At 38.7% G+C, this 21500-nt stretch overlaps 1 protein-coding gene across 8 annotated transcripts in view; it reads right to left on the bottom strand.

The window, feature by feature from the left end:
- szt2 (SZT2 subunit of KICSTOR complex) overlaps positions 1–21500 on the bottom strand; it is a 152547-nt gene that overhangs the window by 31049 nt on the left and 99998 nt on the right. For 5 of the 8 annotated variants that reach the window (XM_028026733.1, XM_028026732.1, XM_028026727.1 and 2 more), the window contains 14 exons: positions 19736–19820; positions 18884–19063; positions 16919–17110; positions 16396–16592; positions 16065–16231; positions 14444–14541; positions 14170–14302; positions 11987–12114; positions 10330–10377; positions 7796–7917; positions 7252–7437; positions 1430–1685; positions 1261–1340; positions 512–634 (listed from right to left, as the gene is read on the bottom strand). In XM_028026733.1, coding sequence (XP_027882534.1) covers positions 512–634; positions 1261–1340; positions 1430–1685; positions 7252–7437; positions 7796–7917; positions 10330–10377; positions 11987–12114; positions 14170–14302; positions 14444–14541; positions 16065–16231; positions 16396–16592; positions 16919–17110; positions 18884–19063; positions 19736–19820 — 1995 coding nt within the window. The remainder of the gene's footprint in view (positions 1–511; positions 635–1260; positions 1341–1429; positions 1686–7251; positions 7438–7795; positions 7918–10329; positions 10378–11986; positions 12115–14169; positions 14303–14443; positions 14542–16064; positions 16232–16395; positions 16593–16918; positions 17111–18883; positions 19064–19735; positions 19821–21500) is intronic. The other 3 variants (XM_028026730.1, XM_028026729.1, XM_028026731.1) reach the window with 3 other exon arrangements.

Below are 21500 nucleotides of genomic sequence, written 5' to 3'. Positions count from 1 at the left end.
CCAACTTACGTCATTGATACTTAACAAATGTCACTATTCTGTGTCCTGATATGCCCAAGCGGGAAGAAAAACAAACATGGTGGACTGCATTAAGGATTGAGTTTTTTATGTGCTGGCTCCGGTCGGACGACAACTTCAAAATCATAAGCTATGCTCCACCATTAGCATCCACACATACTTCCACAAATACTGAGCATTACTTCTTTTTTATGGCAGTCGGTCAAACACTGAGAACGCTCTCTATGTGTGACATTACTGCGCCCTCTTCTGCAGGACACTTACAGGTTGTTTGTAGTTCACACTGGAGAACACAAACAGGTTGCATATATATATGCGAAAAAATCCGATTTCACAAAAAAATCGAAATGACAGTGGATGAAATACATAGTTTAAACAATAACTTGAAGCATTGTTTTTTGGCAAAAGATATGATTTTTGTTTTGACCAGATGGTTCCCTAAACAATACAGGTGGGAATAATGTTTTAGACAATCTTTAGATAGAATACATGCCTTTACAATAGTCTGAGTTGGTTCCTCTTGAATTTGCTTACGGAAGCCAGGGTCAAAGAGAAGTGGGGTAGCACAGTAGTGGACAAGCCTTGATGACTGCTTCAGAGTCTCCAAATCTGTTCCCTGTAGGGACAATTATTGCAGCAAAATATTATTGGAAGATTTGAAAAGAATGTGATCCATTGCAATTTCATGAACTTCAAAAATAAAAAACAGTTTAACAAGGTTCATTGATGTCATTTATAAAAGACAGAACAAGAACATATACAGTTATATGACTGATGGTCATGCCGTAGTCAATACCTTTGAGAAGGTGACTAAATGTGTGATACAATTTTAGCACAACTTCTGGCAGTAGAGGAAATGTCTACTGTATATCACTGAGCCAAGTCAGACTGCAGACTTCTTTAGAATGTGCCTATGTTTGTACCAAACAGTTAGAAATCAGGATAATTTTAGAAGTTATCTCTTCAGGTGTTGCAGTGTCCGACACCAGCCTTTATAAGGAAAGTAAAACTTCGTTCACTTTAACAAAGTAAGAAAAAGGACTGACAGGTACTTCTTTTTTGGGCAGTTCAGAAAAGCAGGGAGAAAAATCCTGGCTACTTAAACTCTGCAGCCAACACTTCTGTCTCAGATGGGCCACAAACATGATCAGAACAGTTCTAAATTTCTGAACTAGGTTATAACCAAATTAAAATTAATTATGTTTTGACAAATGGGTTCCTGATCACAATTGGGATACTTACAGATATGGGCATGTTAGACTGTGCTGATCTCTGCTGCCAAGTGACAAACAAGTTTTCAATCTTCATTTGCTTCTCCATTTCTGCCAGGGAATACACAAAAATATGACCTGATTCATAGCAGAATACCACTACAGGCCCAAGATATTCTGATAGTTAGTGCTAAAATTACCTCTGCGCTCAGCGGTCTTCATCTCCAAGAGCTGGTTACTATGTCGAACCACTACATCTCCTTCTGTCAAGGGTCGGATAGTGCAGACATCCCTCAGAGCCTCATCGAAGGGAAGTAGCTCAGAGGGGAAATGGAGTGGAGCAAGACTTCGGCCTGGACCTCCTAGCCTCCCCTGCTCCTTGCTGGGCAAAGGGGCAACTGCACTGCGCAGCAAGGCATCAGGCTCCATTGAAGGACTAAGGAATGGGTTAGGATCCTGGAAGACATGGTTTGAACATAAGACTAATCTGAACTAAGCAATCAAAATTTCTGTGCGCTATAAAAATTTGAAGCCTCCAAGAAACATTTGTGAAATGATAAAGACCGAGTCAGTGGCTCAGACTCCCCAGCCACTTGTTTCAGCTCTTCCAGGGGAATCCCAAGGCATTTCCAGGCCAGCCTTGGGATTTCAAGGCTGGCCTGGGAACATAGTCCCTCCAGCATGTCTTGGGTCTTCCCCGGGGCCTCCTCCCAGTGGGACGTGCCCGGAACACCTCACCAGGGAGGCGTCCAGGATGCATCCTGACCAGATGCCCGAGCCACCTCAACTGACTCCTCTCGATGTGAAGGAGCAGCAGCTCTACTCTGAGTCCCTCCTGGATGACTGAGCTTCTCATCCTATCTCTAAGGGAGAGCCAAGACACTCTACGGAGAAATTTCATTTCGGCCGCTTGTATTCGTGAGCTCGTTCTTTCGGTCATGACAGAAAGAACTGCAGACGCTGCGCCAATCCGCGTATTGGTCTCCCGCTCCCTTCTTCTCCCATTCGTGAACAAGATCCTGAGATACTTGAACTCCTCACTAGGAGAAAAACTAGGGCTGCAACTAACAATTAATTTATTAATTGTTGGTTGTAGCTATTGATTCTACTGATTATTCTGACAATCAAATAAAAAACTGGCACATTCTGCAGATTTTTCATTTAACCACTTAAGCCTGTTACAGAATTTTAGAAATACAATAAAACAAAAAAAATCAATTCCTTTTTAAATAAGAAAATAAACATAGTCTAAAATGCGAAAAAAATGCATTTCTTCAGTGAATGCTTGATTATTTGTAGCAAAAGATTTGTCTCTAGCAAAACAAATACTGACAACTAATCTGTTGATTGTTTCTTGAATTAATAACTGCATAGAAAAAGGTACTTAATAGGAGATTAATTTGTTTGACAGAATTTGAACTGAGTGAAGCTAAATTACCACTTCATAGTTCTGGGTGGAACGTATTTACAGACAAATAAGGTTTTTCATCTAAAATGCAAAATGTGTGTATTTTTTGTACAGTTTTGGTTTAATTACTGTCCTAAATGTGTTGTTCTTTCAGCAAATGGCCATATTTAGAGCATGTACAGTATGTTCCAGTTAATTAGTAATAGAGTCCTTTTCTCTTGTTCAGTATGTCTTTCCTGGGCTAAAATTATAACACTTCTACTGTCAGAAGATGAATTACCATCCTGAAACATTACTTTATGATGCCCAAATTTACTTTTAACTAGGGGAGGAAAATCCACGGCCACTTCACAAAGTTGGAAGATTTGATAAACGTAGAGGGCATGACTTAAGATTTTCATAAAGGGAAACATCCTGATACCCATGGGAGAAGGAGTTTTCTTCCCCAACATGCATCAACTCACCTTTTTAATATATAGAATTTCTGTGACAAAACATTTGTCACAGAAAGGTGAAAGATGAAAATATAAAACCAGCCATGTGCTGTTGAGTGTTTTAGTGGGTGTATCTACACTGCCTGGCCAAAAAAAAGTCGCCACCAAAAAATGGTCACACTCTCTAATATTTCGTTGGACCGCCTTTAGCTTTGATTACAGCCCGCATTCGCTGTGGCATTGTTTCATTAAGCTTCTGCAGTGTCACAAGATTTATTTCCATCCAGTGTTGTATTAATCTTTCACCAAGATCTTGTATTGATGATGGGAGAGTCTGACCACTGCACAAAGCCTTTCTCCAGCACGTCCCAAAGATTCTCAATGGGGTTAAGGTCTGGACTCTGTGGTGGCCAATCCATGTGTGAAAAAGATGTCTCATGCTCCCTGAACCACTCTTTCACAATGTGAGCCCCATGAATCCTGACATTGTCATCTTGGAATATGCCCGTTCCATTTGGGAAGACAAAATCCATTGATGGAATAACCTGGTCATTCAATATATTCAGGTAGTCAGCTGACCTCATTCTTTAGTCACACAATGTTGCTGAACCTAGACCTGACCAACTGCAGCAACCCCAGATCATAGCACTGCCCCCACAGGCTTGTACAGTAGGCACTAGGCATGATGGGTGCATCACTTCACCTGCCTCTCTTCTTACCCTAATGCGCCCTGGAAAAGGGTAAATCTGGACTCATCAGACCACATGACCCTCTTCCATTCCTCCAGAGTCCAATCTTTATGCTCCCTAGCAAACTGAAGCCTTTTTTTCTGGTTAGCCTTACTGATTAGAGCTTTTCTTACGGCTACACAGCTGTTCAATCCCAACCCCTTGAGTTCCCTTCGCATTATGCGTGTGGAAATGCTTTTGCGTTCACAATTAAACATACTCCTGAGTTCTGCTGTTGTTTTTCTTCGATTTGATTTGACCAAACGTTTAAGTAATCGCCGATCACGATCATTCAGGATTTTTTCCGACCACATTTCTTCCTGGAAGACGATGGTTCCCCACCATCCTTCCAGTTTTTAATGATGCGCTGGACAGTTCTTAACCCAATTCTAGTAGTTTCTGCAATCTCCTTAGATGTTTTCTCTGCTTGATGCATGCCAATGATTTGACCCTTCTTAAACAGACTAACGTCTTTTCCACGACCACAGGATGTGTCTTTTGCCATGGTTGTTTAAGAAATGAGGAGTTACTCATTGCATCAGCTGGGGTTAAATAACTTGTTGCCAGCTGAAAGATAATCGCCTATGCAGTACTTATCCAATAGGAGGCTTGTACCTATTTGCTTAGTTAAATCCAGGTGGCGACTTTTTTTTTTTGGCCAGGCAGTGTATATGTGGTGTCTGTCCCTTTAAGAGATACAGCCCAACTATGTGTCATGTGACTTCAACCAGAAAGTCAGACTGAGAGTCAGTTTTCACTTGTTGTCCATCTGTCCAGTCAATCCAGTGCTGTCTGCATACACCTTCCCTCTGAACATTGTTAGTATATTGTGTTTAATATATTATTCTAGATCATTATTTTCACATCATTTCTGGTTTGTTAAGTTTGATCTCAAGTATTTATGAATGTTTATTGCAAGTTTTGTACTACTTTTGTTAATTCATTATTAGACCAAACTACTGCAATACATAAGTTATTTAGTGTTTATATATATTGAAAATCATTAAATATTATAGATTTTTAGTTTGTGCAAAACGTTAAACTAAGAACAAGAAGCTACATCATGTGGAATATCCATCCATCCATCGTCTGTTCACCCTTGTCCCTAATGGGGTCGGGAGGGTTGCTGGTGCCTATCTCCAGCTACGTTCCAGGCGGGAGGCGGGGTACGCCCTGGACAGGTCGCCAGTCTGTCGCAGGGCAACACAAAGACATACAGGACAAACAACCATGCACACACACACACACACACACACACACACCTAGGGAGAATTTAGAGAGACCAATTAACCTAACAGTCACGTTTTTGGACTGTGGGAGGAAGCCGGAGTACCCGGAGAGAACCCACGCATGCACAGGGAGAACATGCAAACTCCATGCAGAAAGACCCTGGCCGGGAATCGAACCCAGGACCTTCTTGCTGCAAGGCAACAGTGCTACCAACTGCGCCACTGTGCAGCCCCATGTGGAATATAATCTCATTTATTTACATTAAGCGTATATGTACATGTTTATATAAAAATAGCTTAATGAGTAATATACCCTTTTTGTGTCTTTTAGTTTCATATTTCATTAGTGTCAATAAGGCTGTGGACAAGAAAACAACTTTCCTCAGAGTCATCATATCAAGGAAGAATTTAGCTGACTGAGTTTAGTTGCATTTCCATATGGTGAAGGCAGTACAAGGCATTTACTGTAGCCTGGATGAATACTATTATGGCAGGTCCTTCTCTGATGAACAACAGCATTGTATCCCTCTGGGGTCCAGGTACATATGGTCGTTTTTGACCAATTTTGATTTTACCCTAATAGAAACCATTAATATTATATATAATATTGCCTTATGTGGTATCATTTTTTTCAGGACAATCTGAACTTTTTGAATTTACACTTAGTTTTTACTTTTGGACATACTGTGGCTGCATTCTGGACCTCGAGTCACAGAAAAACAAAATCCGATTTGAAAAAAATAAAAATTTTGTCACTGTGAAATGTCAAATATTCACAAAAAATGTTTTTTATAATTTAGAATTACAATATATACTGTAAATTTCTTAAACTGATGTAAAAATATTGCAAACAACACAGTTTTACAACATTATTAGCATGAAAATGAAGGCAATTCCTCATTCGTTTGTATGCAATTTTTGAAAAAACATCATAGGTCAAAACAAGATGACAACAAAATGTGTAATTGTTTGGTGGGAACAAGGTAAAAAAAAGTATTTTGGACTATAGGAAAAACTTTGGCTCCCGGAGCTAGCTGTGGCTGTAAGCTGTTTACTACTAGCTGCTGGGGGAGTGGCTCTGCCTCACCCGGTAGTGATTGACTCCTTGCAGCTGCGCAGCGCCGCCATTCCCCTGCTTGGATCTCTGAGTAGGTGCCTCTCAGACTGCCAGGATCTCATCGATCTCTCAGTCTCTAATACTCTTTGTCAATTGCCAATAAGAATGATTGATCTGCCATTATCATCATGGCAATCCTCACTGCACCCAGACTGCGGCTGCGGGTTTCCCCTCTTTGTTTTCCAGCTCAAAAGAGAGTGCCACTGCATGCAGCGTGTTCATTCTTCACATAATCCTTTATATGCAGAACTGAAACCACTAAAGCTAAAACGAAATTACTTAGTGGATGCCACCGATTGCCCCGATATCCAAACTTCGCATCAATTTCGCGATCTCACTGTCTTTGCCGCTACTCTGTTTCCGCTTCTCTTTCACCGTATATATATATATATATATATATATATATATATATATATATATATACCGTAACTTGAGCAACTTTACTTTGTTTCTTATCAACAAAATACAGCCCATAGTTATTTATTGAAGATTTGAGATTTCCAAAAACAAAGGAATCTGATGTTGCGTTTCGTTTTTTGCGTTTGAAGCTCATTTCCTGTCACATGACCGGAAAAGCCAGTTTTTAACATTTCTGACATTCAGAAAAATATGGTTTACTTATTTTAGCATAACTCTGGTTTTACTTGGCCTATTAACACAATTAAATAACTGGTGTGTAGTTTATAATGTGCACTTTAAGCACAAGTTGAAAGTGAGACTGGGGGAGGCGGAGTCTTGCCACTACGTCGCCGCAAATCAGACATGTTAAAAAGACACGTATGTCCATAGACTCCAGAGGCAAAATATTATTGCCTTTTCTGGAATAATATTTTGTCTGAAGCAATTACAACGTTGTCAGATCAAAAGTAAACAAAATGTGGATGTTTAAAATGAGGACATTTATGACACACTTCACAATCTGTGCTTTTGTTAGGAGTGGAATAAGTCTTGAGCATCTATATTCACATTTCTTAATATCTCATCATTTTCCCATAAAATGAATACATTTTATCTTTAATTGGTAATATTTGCTGTAATAATGTTATATCAATAACAGTCAACTTGATTAGATCACTTCAGTAACTTGATTGTTGAGTTTAACATACCAGCTTGGAGTCCAGTTCCTGAAGAGGTGGATCAGAGAAGCAATAGTGATGGAAGAGGCCCATCTTTTGGTTGAACAGGCAGTGAACAACATGAGCCCTCGCATTCTGCCATTTTACAAGGCGTACCAGTTCACGGTTCAGAGATGCACCCAGGTCCACAGACCAGTTATAACTGTACAAAGTCACCTACAAAAAGCAGACCTACTATGAATATTCAAAAAACATTGAGAACAGACATGTTTTGCATTTCCACTGCAGAACATTGTTTCTGTATCTGCAGATATTGACTTACTGTGGCCCAAGAACTGAATCTTGAGAAAGTCTGTGTGTTCAGACAATCTAATGACAACTCTGTCGCTACATTGCATAGCTAGTAATCTAGTTGTAAGCGGGGAAAATACAAACATTTCATTCATAACATTGCCACATTAAGTTAATGTCACAATATTGAAATAAACAAGAATAGCTTTTAAGCTCCTAAATGTGTTTTCTTTATTTGGCCCCAGCAGCAGTCACATAATTACCGTTTCACGTAAACGTTTACCTTTTTCTCTGCAATGCTGATGAACAGGAATCTCTGTCGGGGAGCTTGTCCTGCTTCAGGATGGCCAGGAGTTATCAGATCACTCTGCTCCAGAGCCTCAAATCGTTGGAAGCCCTTGTGAGCTGGCGAATCAAAAGTGAAAATTTAGAAAAATAGGACAGCAAAAACATTTCAAGTTACATATTACAATCCTTTTATAGGGGCTCTCAAATAAGTGTTTCATATTCTTATTTTTATATTCTCAAACGATAGTCAACAGAATCTACAGTCAAATTACAGCAATAATGTGAGGTTTATATATATATATATATATATACAGCACAGACCAAACGTTTGGACACACCTTCTAATTCAATGGGTTTTCTTTATTTTCATGACTATTTATAAGGCAAGAAATCCCACTTATTAACCTGACAGGGCAGGTTGACGTATGAAGTGAAAACCATTTCAGGTGACGACCTCTTGAAGCTCATCAAGAAAATGCAGAGTGTGTGCAAAGCAGTAATCACAGCAAAAGGTTGCTACTTTGAAGAAACTAGAATATAAAGGGTATTTTCAGTTGTTTTACACTTTTTTGTTTAGTGCATATTTCCACATGTGTTATTCAGAGTTTTGATGCCTTCAGTGTGAATCTACAATGTCAATAGTCATGAAAATAAAGAAAACTCATTGAATAAAAAGGTGTGTCCAAACTTTTGGTCTGTACTGTATATATATATATATAGTGCCTTGTGAAATAACCTTTTAACCTTTTGCCACTTTTCAGGCTTCAAACATAAATATCTAAAATGTTTATTATTTTGTGAAGAATCAACACAAGTGGCATACAATCGTGAGGTGGAACGAAATTTATTGGACATTTTAAACTTTTTTAAATAACAAACTGGAAAGTGGGGCAATATTACTTTACTTTCAGTGCAGCAAACTCCTTCCAGAAGTTCAGTGAGGATCTCTGAATGATCCAATATTGTCCTAAATGACTGATGATGATAATTAGAATCCACCTGTGTGTAATCAAGTCCCCTATAAATGCACCTGCTCTGTGATCGTCTCAGGTTTGTGTTTAAAGCGCAGAGAGCATCATGAAGACCAAGGAACACCAGGCAGGTCCGATACTGTTGTGGAGAAGTTTAAAGCTGGATTTGGATAACAAAAGATTTCCCAAGATTTAAACATCTCAAGGAGCACTGAGCAAGCGATCATATTGAAATGGAAGGAGTATCGGACCAAATCCACCAAGACCCAGCCGTCCCTCTAAACTTTCATCTTGAACAAGGAGAAGAAAGATCAAGAGATGCAGCCAAGAGGCCCATGATCACTCTGGATGAACTGCAGAGATCTACAGCTGAGGTGGGAGAGTCTGTCCATAGGACAACAATCTGCGGTACACAGCACAAATCTGGTCTTTATGAAAGAGCAACAAGAAGAAAGCCATTTCTCAAAGATATCCATAAAAAGTCTCATTTAAAGTTTGCCACAAGCCACCTGGAAGACGCAGCAAACATGTGGAAGAAGGAGCTCTGATCAGATGAAACAAAAATCAAACATTTTGGCCACAATGCAAAGCGATACATTTGGCGTAAAAGCAACACACTTCATCAGCCTGAACACACCATCACCACTGTCAAACATGGTGGTGGCAGCATCATGGTTTGGGCCTGCTTTTCTTCAGCAGGGAAAGGGAAGATGGTTAAAAATGGATGGGAAGATAAATGGAGCCGAATACAGAACCATACTGGAAGAAAAACTGTTGCAGTCTGCAAAAGACGTGAGACTGGGACAGAGATTTACCTTCCAACAAGACAATGGTCATAAACATAAAGCAAAATCTACAATGAAATGGTTCACAAATAAACGTATCCAGGTGTTAGAATGGCCAAGTCAAAGTCCAGACCTGAATCCAAATGAGAATTTGTGGAAAGAGCTGAAAACTGCTGTTCACAAGCGTTCTCCATCCAACCTCACTGAGCTCCAGCTGGTTTGAAAGGAGGAATGGGCAAGAATTTCAGTCTCTTGATGTGCAAAACTGATAGAGAGAAAACCAAGTGACTTGTAGCTGTAATCGCAGCAAAAGGTGGAGCTACAAAATAGTAACGCAAGGGGCCGAATAATATTGCACGCCACACTTTGCAGTTTTTTATTTGTTAAAATAGTTTAAAATATCCAATAAATTTTGTTCCACCTCATGGTTGTGTCCCACTTGTTGTTGATTCTTTACAAAATAATAAAAATTTTAGATCTTTATGTTTGAAGCCTGAAAAGCAACAAAAGGTTGAAAAGTTTAAGGGGGCCGAATACTCTCGCATGGCACTATATATATATATAATATAATATATATATACTTTTTTAGGCAGATTTATGTACAGAAAAAGGTTAAACTAAAATTTCATGCCTGAAGCAAAAAGGTTAATTTGAAGACAGCTCATTTGTTGTTGAATTCTGTGACAGATTATATATTGTACCATTTATTAAAGAAAAATATTCTTTTAAAAATTGACCAGCATTATTGTTATTAAGCTAAGAGCCAAACTTACGTGTGAACCTATTTAGCCCTGTGGAGCTTTCCTCATCTGAACTGTCTTCTGCAGCCAAACACATGGTACAAACAGCAAGGCAGGTGGACAGTGAAACACAGCTCAACATATAATGATGTAAGCAAATGTTTGTAAAATAACACACGAGTGTTAGACAGCTGGCTTTGACAGAAAAACACAGCATCAGAGAGCAGGAGTAAGTACAGGATATTCAAAAGCTTTGGCACAAAACATGGCTTTGCGCTTTCACACTACACAGACGGCTAAAACAACAATATACTTCAGAAAGAAAGTCATTTAAATTTATGCAGAAATTTACAAGACTCAGCTCCTTATGAAATTTGGTAACTTCCCTTTTGGTCTGACATTTTCATTAGGGAAACACATTTTTTCACACAGTAATTATTACATGAAATCAAAAGGGTTTATTTTATTTACTGTTTGGCTGGCTGTTAAATCCAGAATTCTCCTTTTCACATCTGATTCTTCCATATGTTCCTAACAGATCACTTTGCTCTCAGACTGCAGGTTTACTGCTGGTTTCTAGAATATCAAAAAGTAGAATGGTAGGCAGATTGTTTAGTTATCAGGCTCCTCTCCTATGTAACCAGCTCCCAGTCGTAGTCTGTGAGACCAACACTTTTAGGACTAGGGTCAAAACCTTTCTTTTTAATGTTGTAGTTAGACTGCCTTAGGTTATCCTGAGCTTTTTCTGTAGTTATGCTGCAACAGGATAAGGCTACTGTAGGACAAACTGACCACTTTTTCTCATTTTCTTCTACTATTCTTCAATTTGAATTTTTTGCTGTCATTTTAACTGTTAGCTTTTTGTTCTCTCGACTTATTTTTCTCTCCGTAGTCTCTACACCTGGGTTAGCTTTCCGTGATTCCTTCTTGGAGAAGGGGATTGGCTGAGACAATTCTCCTATCAACCAATCGTTTTGCCTCTCCTGCTCTTAACTTTTTCATTTTATGAACATCTAAAATAATCCCACATGCTTTCTGCTCTCTCTTCTCAAATCCCCAGTTGGTTGTGGAAATGGCCACTTGTACCGAGCCAGGATCTGCTGGAGGTTTCTCCCAGTTAAATGGGAGTTTTTCCTCTCCCCTGTCACCTCATGCATGAGTCGTATGAGGAATTGCTGTAAAGTCACAACACAAGCAATTGTCATTATGTGCTTGTCCAGAAGAAGTGAATGCTGCAAGTCAGTGGCTTGATGCAATCTGCTCCATTTTCTTAACTACTTTGAATACTGTACTGTTTCATAACTAGGATCAATTGTAAAATATATGAATGAATTGAAATAATTTTTTGTAAAGTGCCTTGAGACAACATTGTTGTGAATTGACACTATATAAATAAGCTGAATTGCATTGAACTGAGGAGGTCATTCAGTCATTGGATAAAGGTAAGTTGAACTAAGGGTACATCTAAACTCCTGAACCTTGAGGTCTGGATTTGAAGATGCCTGCTATAATGTTGAAAATCTGTGATGCATTGTCTGCATCAGACAGCATATGGCTATTGAATTGAAGTGGAAGTTAAGTTGTTCAAGTAGTGCCTGTGATAAACCTCACATTGCTAAGGGTGCCGGCAGTTCCATATGTCACACAAGATGTCTGTTTTTTACACTGATAAATTCCAGCAGGTGGGTACCTTGCTCTGTGCAACAGTGCCACTGGTAGAAATTTCGCCCAATGAGAATGAAACTTCTTTTAGCGTCAGGAGGGTGGCTGCGGTGCTGGACAAGAGGGAATGGAAAAAACACATCTCCTCTGGGGCAGCTGTAAAAGGGTTGAAATACAGAGACAAACATTTATGTGATATTTGAAACTGAGTGACATGTAAAATAAAATACTGCAGAATATAATGTAAATTTATTTTTGTGATGTTTCATTGTCTCAGACGTAATTAATTAAATTAAAACTCTATTGAAAATAACAGAAAAGGTTTGTATTTGTGTTAATCCCTCAAAAGAGTAAGAAAAAGAATTTAGCATAGAGGTCTTGTCAAATGTTTGTGTTATTAGCCAACATTTCTTTTCTTTTTTTTCACAAGGCAGAAGGACTATAAGGATGCTGATTTGCATTCAGGCAGTGCACTGCATGAATTTAGGCTGTTAAACTCCAAAAACCGATGTACTAAAAATCCCATTTGAGGAGCAACTGAACTCTAAAGCCAACAACCTTTGTGGTTCTTTGCAAAATATGGTTAACAAGAACAAGGAATGTCTAAAGGCTGAATTTTCACAGAGAGCAAAACAACTTCAGGACAACATAGACCTAGAGGTAAGTATTGTGTTAAGAAGAATTGAACAAATGGAGGCTATACTGGACTGGGCTTGTGAGAAGGCCAGTACCAGATCTGAACCTGATCTGGTCGTGATTATCCCCAGATTACTCTGTTCAAAGGGGGAAGATATTCCAGCCCTGGTGAATGAGTGAGACTGTAATAGGAGCTGTTTCGAGGCAGTGCCAGTGTTGTTGCAGATAAGAGGATCAAGGATAGAGGAAGATGCCCCAGTATGATTAAACTGGAATTCAGCTCTGCCAGGAAAATATTAGCTTTATACAGAATAAACAGCTTCTTAGAAGCAATGTTAAGTATGGACATGTTCACATTCGCTTGACAAAGAGGCATACTGAATGGTTTATTGAGCTAAACTTTAAAACTTTATTGGATCAACTGCCCTCTGGCTATTAGTTTTGCATCACGGGAAATAGCAAAGTGACCAAGGGTAGGCTGGAGGTGGTGAGGTCTGTGGAAGAGCTGACAGTGACAACAGAGACTGGTCATTGTTGTCTGAGGAGGGAAGTTCTCCAGCTTAGACTTTATTTTATACTCCATACACTCTACCACACTGGAATATAAATGGATGGGCTTAAATGAACTAGGAGCTCCGACAGTTAATATTGATGAGTTTTAATTCAGACTTTATTTCACTTAATGAGATTCACTTAGCCGGAAAAAACATAATCGAATTTGGTGGTTACACCTGGTTTGGACATAACAGAAAGACACATTAGATCCAAAAAAGGTTCCGGAAAAACTTGGCCCAACCATTTCCCAAAAAGCAAGTTTTATCATATTTTCATCATCTTTGCATATTAATTTTAAAGTTATTTCCTGTCATCAGAAGTTAAGAGGATCTTCAGCATGTAATTCATGGCTTTGCCAGAATCTACAAATTCCTTACCCACCAGTCTAAGATTAATACAAAGCAGAGCTGGGAATTGGAGGAATTCAGAGGTCTCTGTAAATGCTGCTCTGGTTCTGGCTATAGTCGTCGTGGAATTGGAAAAATGCTCTAGCATTTTCCCAATTCTCCATTGAATTGAAGAGGGGTATGGCTGCACGCATGGCGCAGTATCTCCACACACTCCTTAAGCTTAACGTTCATGACCCGTGACCTGGCACTCATTTTCCCTTTTGCTCAAATTCCATTGTGAGTAGTCAATCACAGTTTCTCTCAAGCTGGGGAAATTGGGCTAGTAGTTGAGAAATGTGTTTCAGGGACATCGAGGATTCTGATATGGTACTTTTTCATTTGTCCTTCCATATCCTTGCATTTTTCTTTCAATTTCACCAAATCCTTCTTCAAATGGCTCACAGTGCTCTGCAGTAAAGTCACCTCATTGGGCCAGGCAGGTAGTAAGCTTATAATTCTGCTTAAGGTTATTTTTTTAGCTTAAACTTCTAATCAAAAGGTGTTAAACTTCCCAGCTCTAGCAATCAAAACAGTCTATGACAAAAACTACTTTTAAAACTAGAGCACCAAATCCCATTAGTATTATGCTAATGCTGATTCAGAATGCAACAGTTTGGAGGAAACTACTGACCTCATCCTTTCAAATGATTTCACTGTTGTATCACTGGCCAAAGAACTGACCAAATTGTCAATCTCTGTCAAAATGGAAGGCAGCAGGAAGTTGGATGCAATTTCAGTTGTGCAATGTTGGATGGAGGGACAGCCTTTTCACCAGCAGTTGTCATGCATTTTTAAAAAGAGAAACAGGAAGAGCTATGATGGGTCATTGAACAGAAAACTGTCATTGTCACATACATGTCTGAAATTTCTTTTGATTTAGTGCTGGCACACAGACAGAAACTCACCAAGTCTGGCCATAAACGTGATCCATGACTGGCAAGTATCTTGGTAGACAGGATGTAAAGTGCCTGCATCTCCCTCCTCCAACTGAGACACCTGCCTCCTAAACAAACATAACAAGACCTTGTTTATTTAAAAAAATATTTTCAAGGTTTCCACAAGGCCAGTCAAACAATAAACAATTTTAATCTCACTAAGACAAGGTTTCTGTTGTGTCAATAGCAGTAAAATAATTTCAGGGATCTTCCTATGCTCTGAGTGCCACAGCGCCATGTAGGAGGGAGGTGGAGAGTGAAGCTGTTTTCAGAGATAAGAAACGGGATATTAGCCCCATAGATAAACAGCAGGAACAGAGAAGGAAATTATGTTCAAGCTTCAGAATAGAGGACATCCAAAGTGTACAGAAACGTGTGTAATTTATTGTGCATTTAAAAAAATTAATGGCATTAAAAGAATGTGAATTAATGCAGGATTAATGCATTGAATTTAACAGACCTACTTGTTACACATAATTCAAGCTCATGTGCTGATTACCGGAAGCCACATTCAACCAGAAGTGACAATTTCAATTGGACCAAGTAGTTACATATAATGATTTTAATAAAACAAAGATTTTCTTTCCTCACTGTCTGACATTAAATCTGTTTTATTTTTTCAAAGTCAGAAGTTTAAATACACTAAAACCAATATGTCTATATATAATCTGGGAAAGCCCACATGATGATGTCATGTGGGCTTTGTAAACATTTGATTTGAAACTTTTGAATTTTAAGGCATAAACATATGTTTTGTCAAAAGGAATGGGCAAAACGTTTAATATACTGCTGTGAGAAGTTTGTAAAAGAACCCCCAAAACAACTTAGCCAGGTCATAGAGTAAAACAATTCAACAAAATACCATGTCTGGCAAATTAATGTAAACTTTAGAATTTGAACAATTTAAACTAAAATATTTATATCACAGAAATTTTTTTTCTGTCTTATTTACAGCAAGTAAACATTTGATTTAAACTGTATTACATGTTTCCAAAGTAACTAAGAATTATAATAGTTTATTTACCACAACTGAAAGAGTCTGTGACATGATAAAACATTTCATTCTGTGTGCAAAAAACTTTTAATGATAATATTTTTAATATAGAATATTTTTCACAGACTGTTATAATACCACAGCATTGAAGTGTCTGAATTTTCATCTTTAGTAACTGAGGCAAATAGTTAGTTTAGTTAAATAATGTTTTGTTAAATTGTGTTTTGTATTTAAGAATTTGAAGAAGTGAAGCTGCTATTTTGTATTTGTGAAAGACTGAAAAAAATTACATTTACAAAGCTCTTTTAGGATCTTTCTCTGCAACTTCAACTTCTCAGTTACATGACATAAATACCTTTGCACCAAATGTACCTTCATATCTGACCACCAGATATCCAGTTGGCACAGCACAGAGCTAATTTTAGAAGTATTTTGAAACCGCTATTTTTCTGTGGAACTAAAGACAAAACTGTCACATCGTGGTTTAACTGTCCGTAGGCAAAACCCTTGTTTTGCAAAAGCTTTACTTTGTGGGCCCTAAAGGTTGAAGCCTAAAATATGACATGAAGACCTTATCAGAAGTTTCAGCCACACCACCTTTGAGCTTGCTCAAGCTCCACAGCCACAGCTCTCTCCTGACTCCACTGCTGCTTTACGTTCTCCGTCTTGTGTCTTCGCCGTGCTGCTCTGCCCTCTTCTCCCTTTTCTTGAACAATGTCATCAGTTGTCTTGGGGCTCCCAAGCTCTGCTGAGTCGGGTTTACTCTTATGTAAGAAAAAGATTAGCTCTGTTTACAGATAGACTATACAAATTAGTATAGTAGTTTCGAGCCTGAAAGTACTAACTAAATAAGTTTATAGTGAAGAATCCATGTAATTATTGAAAGAACAGCTCTGTAATAAAAGTCTTTGATGTTTGACAAACTAACCAAAATATCCCAAAAGCTCCGGCGTGAGATTTTATTAGGAGTAGTAGATTCTGGTGTGCTGGTCCCCATCAGCGGGTTGACACCTGCTGAATGGATTAAGGTGATTGGAGAAGGACCGCTTTTAAAGATCCGTGAGCCACTACGTTGCCTGGGGCTGTCCTTCTTTTCTTTCACCTCAGACAAATATGTCCCTTGTCCTGAAAACAGATTTCACAATAATACAAAGTCAAACAAAAGTTTGTGGACATTTGCTAATCCTAGAAACCAATAAATCAGTTCATTCTAAACAAGTTTTTTCCGTGATAAAACTGGCAAGCAACATTTATTCCTTTCTGCAAGCTGTAAAATGCAAAGGTGTCCTATTAATTTGTGATGCCTCTATGAAAAGTCAGACGGAATCTCAGGATATGTGATGGTTTTACATAATACTTATTACTGCAGACTGCAGAAAAGTTTGCAGGATTTAAATTTTGTGGTAGGCATTTAGAATAATGTTAACTAATATTTTTCAAGACAGGGTTACCTTTAGTTCCTTCTCTCTGACCTCTGTCTGAGCTTTCTGTGGCACCAAGACAAAGAGGATTTCGCAAGACTCTAAGTTCCATGATAGCATCACAGAGTGCATGGCGCAGCGCCCCTTGTAGTTTATCACTCAGCTGTAGAGGGCTGATGTTCCCTTGTTCCCAAATATCAAAACGCACGTTTAGTTGGGCTGCTGAAAGAGATCAAACAGAAATACGGTAACTGACTTTCAAATAAATAAAGCAAAAATCTGAGTATTATAAAAATAACTAGAAAATTCCAGAAGAAAGTTTAAGGAGGCCTGTGGCTTTCTGCGTGTCATTCGAACCCGGTTCAGTGGCTCTGTTGCCAAGTTAGGTCCTTGCTCTGTGTGGTGCACCTAAAAATGTCACTACATTATTTTGGTTGTTTTCTAATTTTGAAATACTTTCATATACACTTTATTCTATTTTTATTAAATGCAAACAAATTATCTTTTGTTTGCATTTTGGCATATTAATCTAAACCTCATATTAATTCTTGAGGTTGGGATGGGAGCAGTAGTTGCGTAGCGGAACCTTTGTTTGGGGGGAGTTGCTTCCGGGTTGGTTTTGGGCCGGACTTTTCTGTTTGCCTCAGATGCAATCTGGACGCTAATGGCAGCGCTTCGGTCGTCATTGCTAAATCCTGTTTTATTCTTCTACAGGGTAGTACACAGTGAAAGCACACCAAAACTACTCTGTAAGATGTTAACCTCTTATTTGACCAGTAGATACCACTGTGTTACGTTTCTATGCACCATTTTGCTAATAATTGAGAGTTCTAACACCCAAGAGTTAGATTGGCAGGATGCCTTCCTGAGCTGGGGAAGTCCTGCGGCGCTAGGTGATTAGAAGACCGTGATGTCTTACTAACTCCAGGTGTTAGGAGTTTTATTTTGCGTTTATTTGGATAATATTCAGTGCATGTTGCTTGTTGATTCATAAAGTAGCTCAGAGCATGAGAATAAAGTGAGTCCAGTCAAAGTTAATGGTAGAGAAACTATTCTTTGTTCATGATGTGTAAGAATTCAGAGGTTAAAATTGGAACAATGCCATGTTAAATTTTAGATATATTTGTAAGTCTTATAATTTTATTTTTGATCATTCTTAAGCTAAAATCAGAGTATATTTTGATGTTTATGCCAGTTAACATGCAGTTAAATGCAGTAAAGCTTTAAAACAGCAAATGGGAAAATGATCTAAATTTTTCCACTGCTGTCGCAAAAAAAGCGGGCTGCCTTTACTAAAGTGAAGAAAGTGTTCCATTCCCGCCCTGCTGTTAAGTTAGCCCTTTTCTACCCAGCCGTATTACAGATAACTTTGCCAAACGGACAGGTTCAATGGTTCGAAGCAGCTTCCTGTGCTCTCTACGAAGTCAAGAAGACTTCGCAGAGAAGAATCTGAAAAATGTGGTGTCTCCATAATGTTTCTAGGGCTGGATCTGTATTCCCAGAGATTCTACCTAATGCTACTGCATCTTTAAAATGTTAGAAGAGGGGTAGCCATATTTACTTTTTTCAAGACATGGTAACTCTTCGATGACTTCTATTTTCCATTTATTTATTTGTCTTTTTTTTTAATTACCATTAATTTATTTATTTTTTTTAAAAATCATCTCATTTTATTCATTTATGTGTTATTTATTTATTTGTAATTTATTTAATTTTTCTTTTTTCTCAATAGGTCTCTTTTCTCTGTAGTATTATTAAGATGCATCTTATTGTTTCATCACTAGTTATATTCCACAAGGAGGGGTCTGCTTTTTATTTAGCCTACAGACTTCTCCAATTACCTTTGAAGGCCTTTCTATTATAATGAAAATTGTTTATATGTACAATGTAATGAGAGTTATATGTACAATTTGTTAAAAACCAAATAAAGTTTGGGAATAAAAAACGACATCCCAGAGCTCTATCCTAACATAAGCCAATCTGTGTGTCTATTACCTGAACTTTGGTTTATGTTGATGGCTTCTGCTGTAATTACAGTTGTCAGCTCCTCAAAATGTTCTGGGTGAAGAGGGATGGAGCAGGGCTCATATTTTAGAATAGAGGGACAGTCATGAGATGCAACCCTAAAGGGGCAACCTTGAGCATCTACAAATGAAAGAGCAATGCAGGCAATGCCTGAAAGACAAGACAGAAAAATGGCATTATTAATTACTTTATTAATAAAGATACTGTATATAATGTATGCATAATGTGTGCACAATAAAAACATATTTCAGGAATAGAGCTGGATTGTTTATGGCAGTGTTTCCCAACATTGGTTCTGATGGCTCACTGCCCTGCATGTTTTATATACTTAGACTATTTATTTTTCACAAGGGTGGGGAAACAAACCCAGCAGAAACTTATTTCATCAAACTGATGGAATTTTATATTAAAGCAAGATTATATGTACCGCACTTGTCTGACATTAACGGCAGAAGAAAAAAATCAAATAATTATGTTCACTGGAGTTCACTCAAGGGCTAGGGTCCCACATGTTTGTTCCCATTACACATCTCAAAAATGCCATCTGGTCCCAACATCCCTAAGCAAAAAGCAGGCTGAATATGGTCTGCTGCTATTTGCAGTTTTGAAATATAAAATGAGGCCCCACATACTAACCAACCATATTATTAACACTGTGTTAATAATGTTTCTTCTGGTAAATGCTCTTAGACCATAATTTTTTATTTTTATGTATTTGTTTATTTTAGTTTTTACTATCCAAAGTTTTTTAGACCTTGGATATTACAGAGAAAGACAAAAACTCATGATGATACTGTAAGTTAAGACTTAGGATGTTGTTACCTTTGCCTCCTGTTCCCTGCCCTCCAGGTTTATTGTAGAGGTAGATATCAGAGTCAGCCAAGTCAGTGCTCAAATGAAAGTAATGCTGATAACAGAAAAAAGGAAAAGAAATTACAACCTTCAGGCTTCACCCAAAAATGCTTTTCCAACACAATGACAGCTTATAGACATGTATGCATGTGCTCAGATTTCTGAGTTAATTGCTCAATCCCAAAACAGACACTTAGTACAACTACATACACTCACTGGCCACTTTATTAGGTGCCTCCAGAACTGCCTTAATCCTTCATGGCATAGATTCAACAAGGTACTAGAAACATTCCTCAGAGACTCTGGTTCATGTTGACATGATAGCATCCTGCAGTTGCTGCAGATTTGTCAGCTGCACATCCATGATGTGAATCTCTCATTCCATCACATCCCAAAGGTTCTCTGTTGGATTGAGATCTGGTGACTGTTGAGGCCATTTGAGTTCAATGAACTCATTGTTGTGTTCAAGAAACCAGTCTGAGACGATTCACGCTTTATGGCATGGCGCATTATCCTGCTGGAAGTAGCCATCCAGATGGTGATAAAGGGATGGACATGGTCAGCAACAATACTCAGGTAGGCTGTGGCGTTGACACGATGCTCAATTGGTACTAATGGGCCCAAAGTATGCCAGGAAAATATCCCCCACACCATTGTACCACCACCACCAGCCTGAACAGTTGATACATTCAGGATGGATCCATGCTTTCATCTTGTTACCAAATTCTGACCCTACCATATAAATGTCGCAGCAGAAATCGAGACTCATCAGACCAGACAACATTTTCCAATCTTCTATTGTCCAATTTTGGAGAGCCTATGTGAATTGTAGCCTCAGTTTCCTGTTCTTAGCTGAACGGAGTGGCACCTGGTGTGGTCTTCTGCTGCTGTAGCCCATCTGCCTCAAGGTTTGGCATGTTGTGTGTTCAGAGAAGCTCTTCTGCATAACCGCAGTTGTGGTTATTTGAGTTCCTGTTGCCGTTCAACTCAAATCAGTTCTCCTCCGACCTCTGGTGTCAACAAGGCATTTGCACCCACAGAACTGACGCTCACTGGATATTTTCTCTTTTTCAGACCATTCTCTATAAACCCTGGAGATGGTTGTGCGTGAAAATCCCAGTAGATCTGTCAGGAATGGAGTTTTTGAGGTAAAGGATGAACCAAAACGTACACGGCGATGTGGCATCTTGCTTTTATTTTTCATCAGTCAGCAACAACGAGCAGTTCCAAACTCGAGTTAAGACACAGGCACAAAGTAAACACAGACAAGAATCCCGCGCCAAACAAGGACGCAACTCAAACTTAAATACTATGGAGAACAGGTGAGGGGAATAACTAATTAGCGGACACGGGTGACACACAAGGGCTAAATTAACAGGGAGCACTGGAGATTACTTTGTTCAAAATAAACCCTGACATCTGTCAGGAAGTCCACAAGAAAACAAAAGAAAAACCCCTCAAAATACTGACATCATGACAAGATCAGCAGTTTCTGACATACTCATACCAGCACGTCTGGCACCAACAACCATGTCACGTTCAAACTCACTTAAATCAGCTTTTGTCTCCATTCTGATGCTCGGTTTGGACTGCATCAGATCATCTTGGCTATGTCTACATGCCTAAATGCATGGAGTTGCTGCCATGTGATTGGCTGATTCGACAGTTGGACAGGCGTACCTAATAAAGTGGCCAGCGACCGTAAATTCAATTATTTTTTAAGACAGGCATTTGT

The sequence above is a fragment of the Xiphophorus couchianus genome, chromosome 9 (assembly GCF_001444195.1).
Source record: "Xiphophorus couchianus chromosome 9, X_couchianus-1.0, whole genome shotgun sequence".
In the NCBI taxonomy this organism is placed as follows: Eukaryota; Metazoa; Chordata; class Actinopteri; order Cyprinodontiformes; family Poeciliidae; genus Xiphophorus; species Xiphophorus couchianus.
This window is presented reverse-complemented; position numbering and strand designations above follow the sequence as displayed.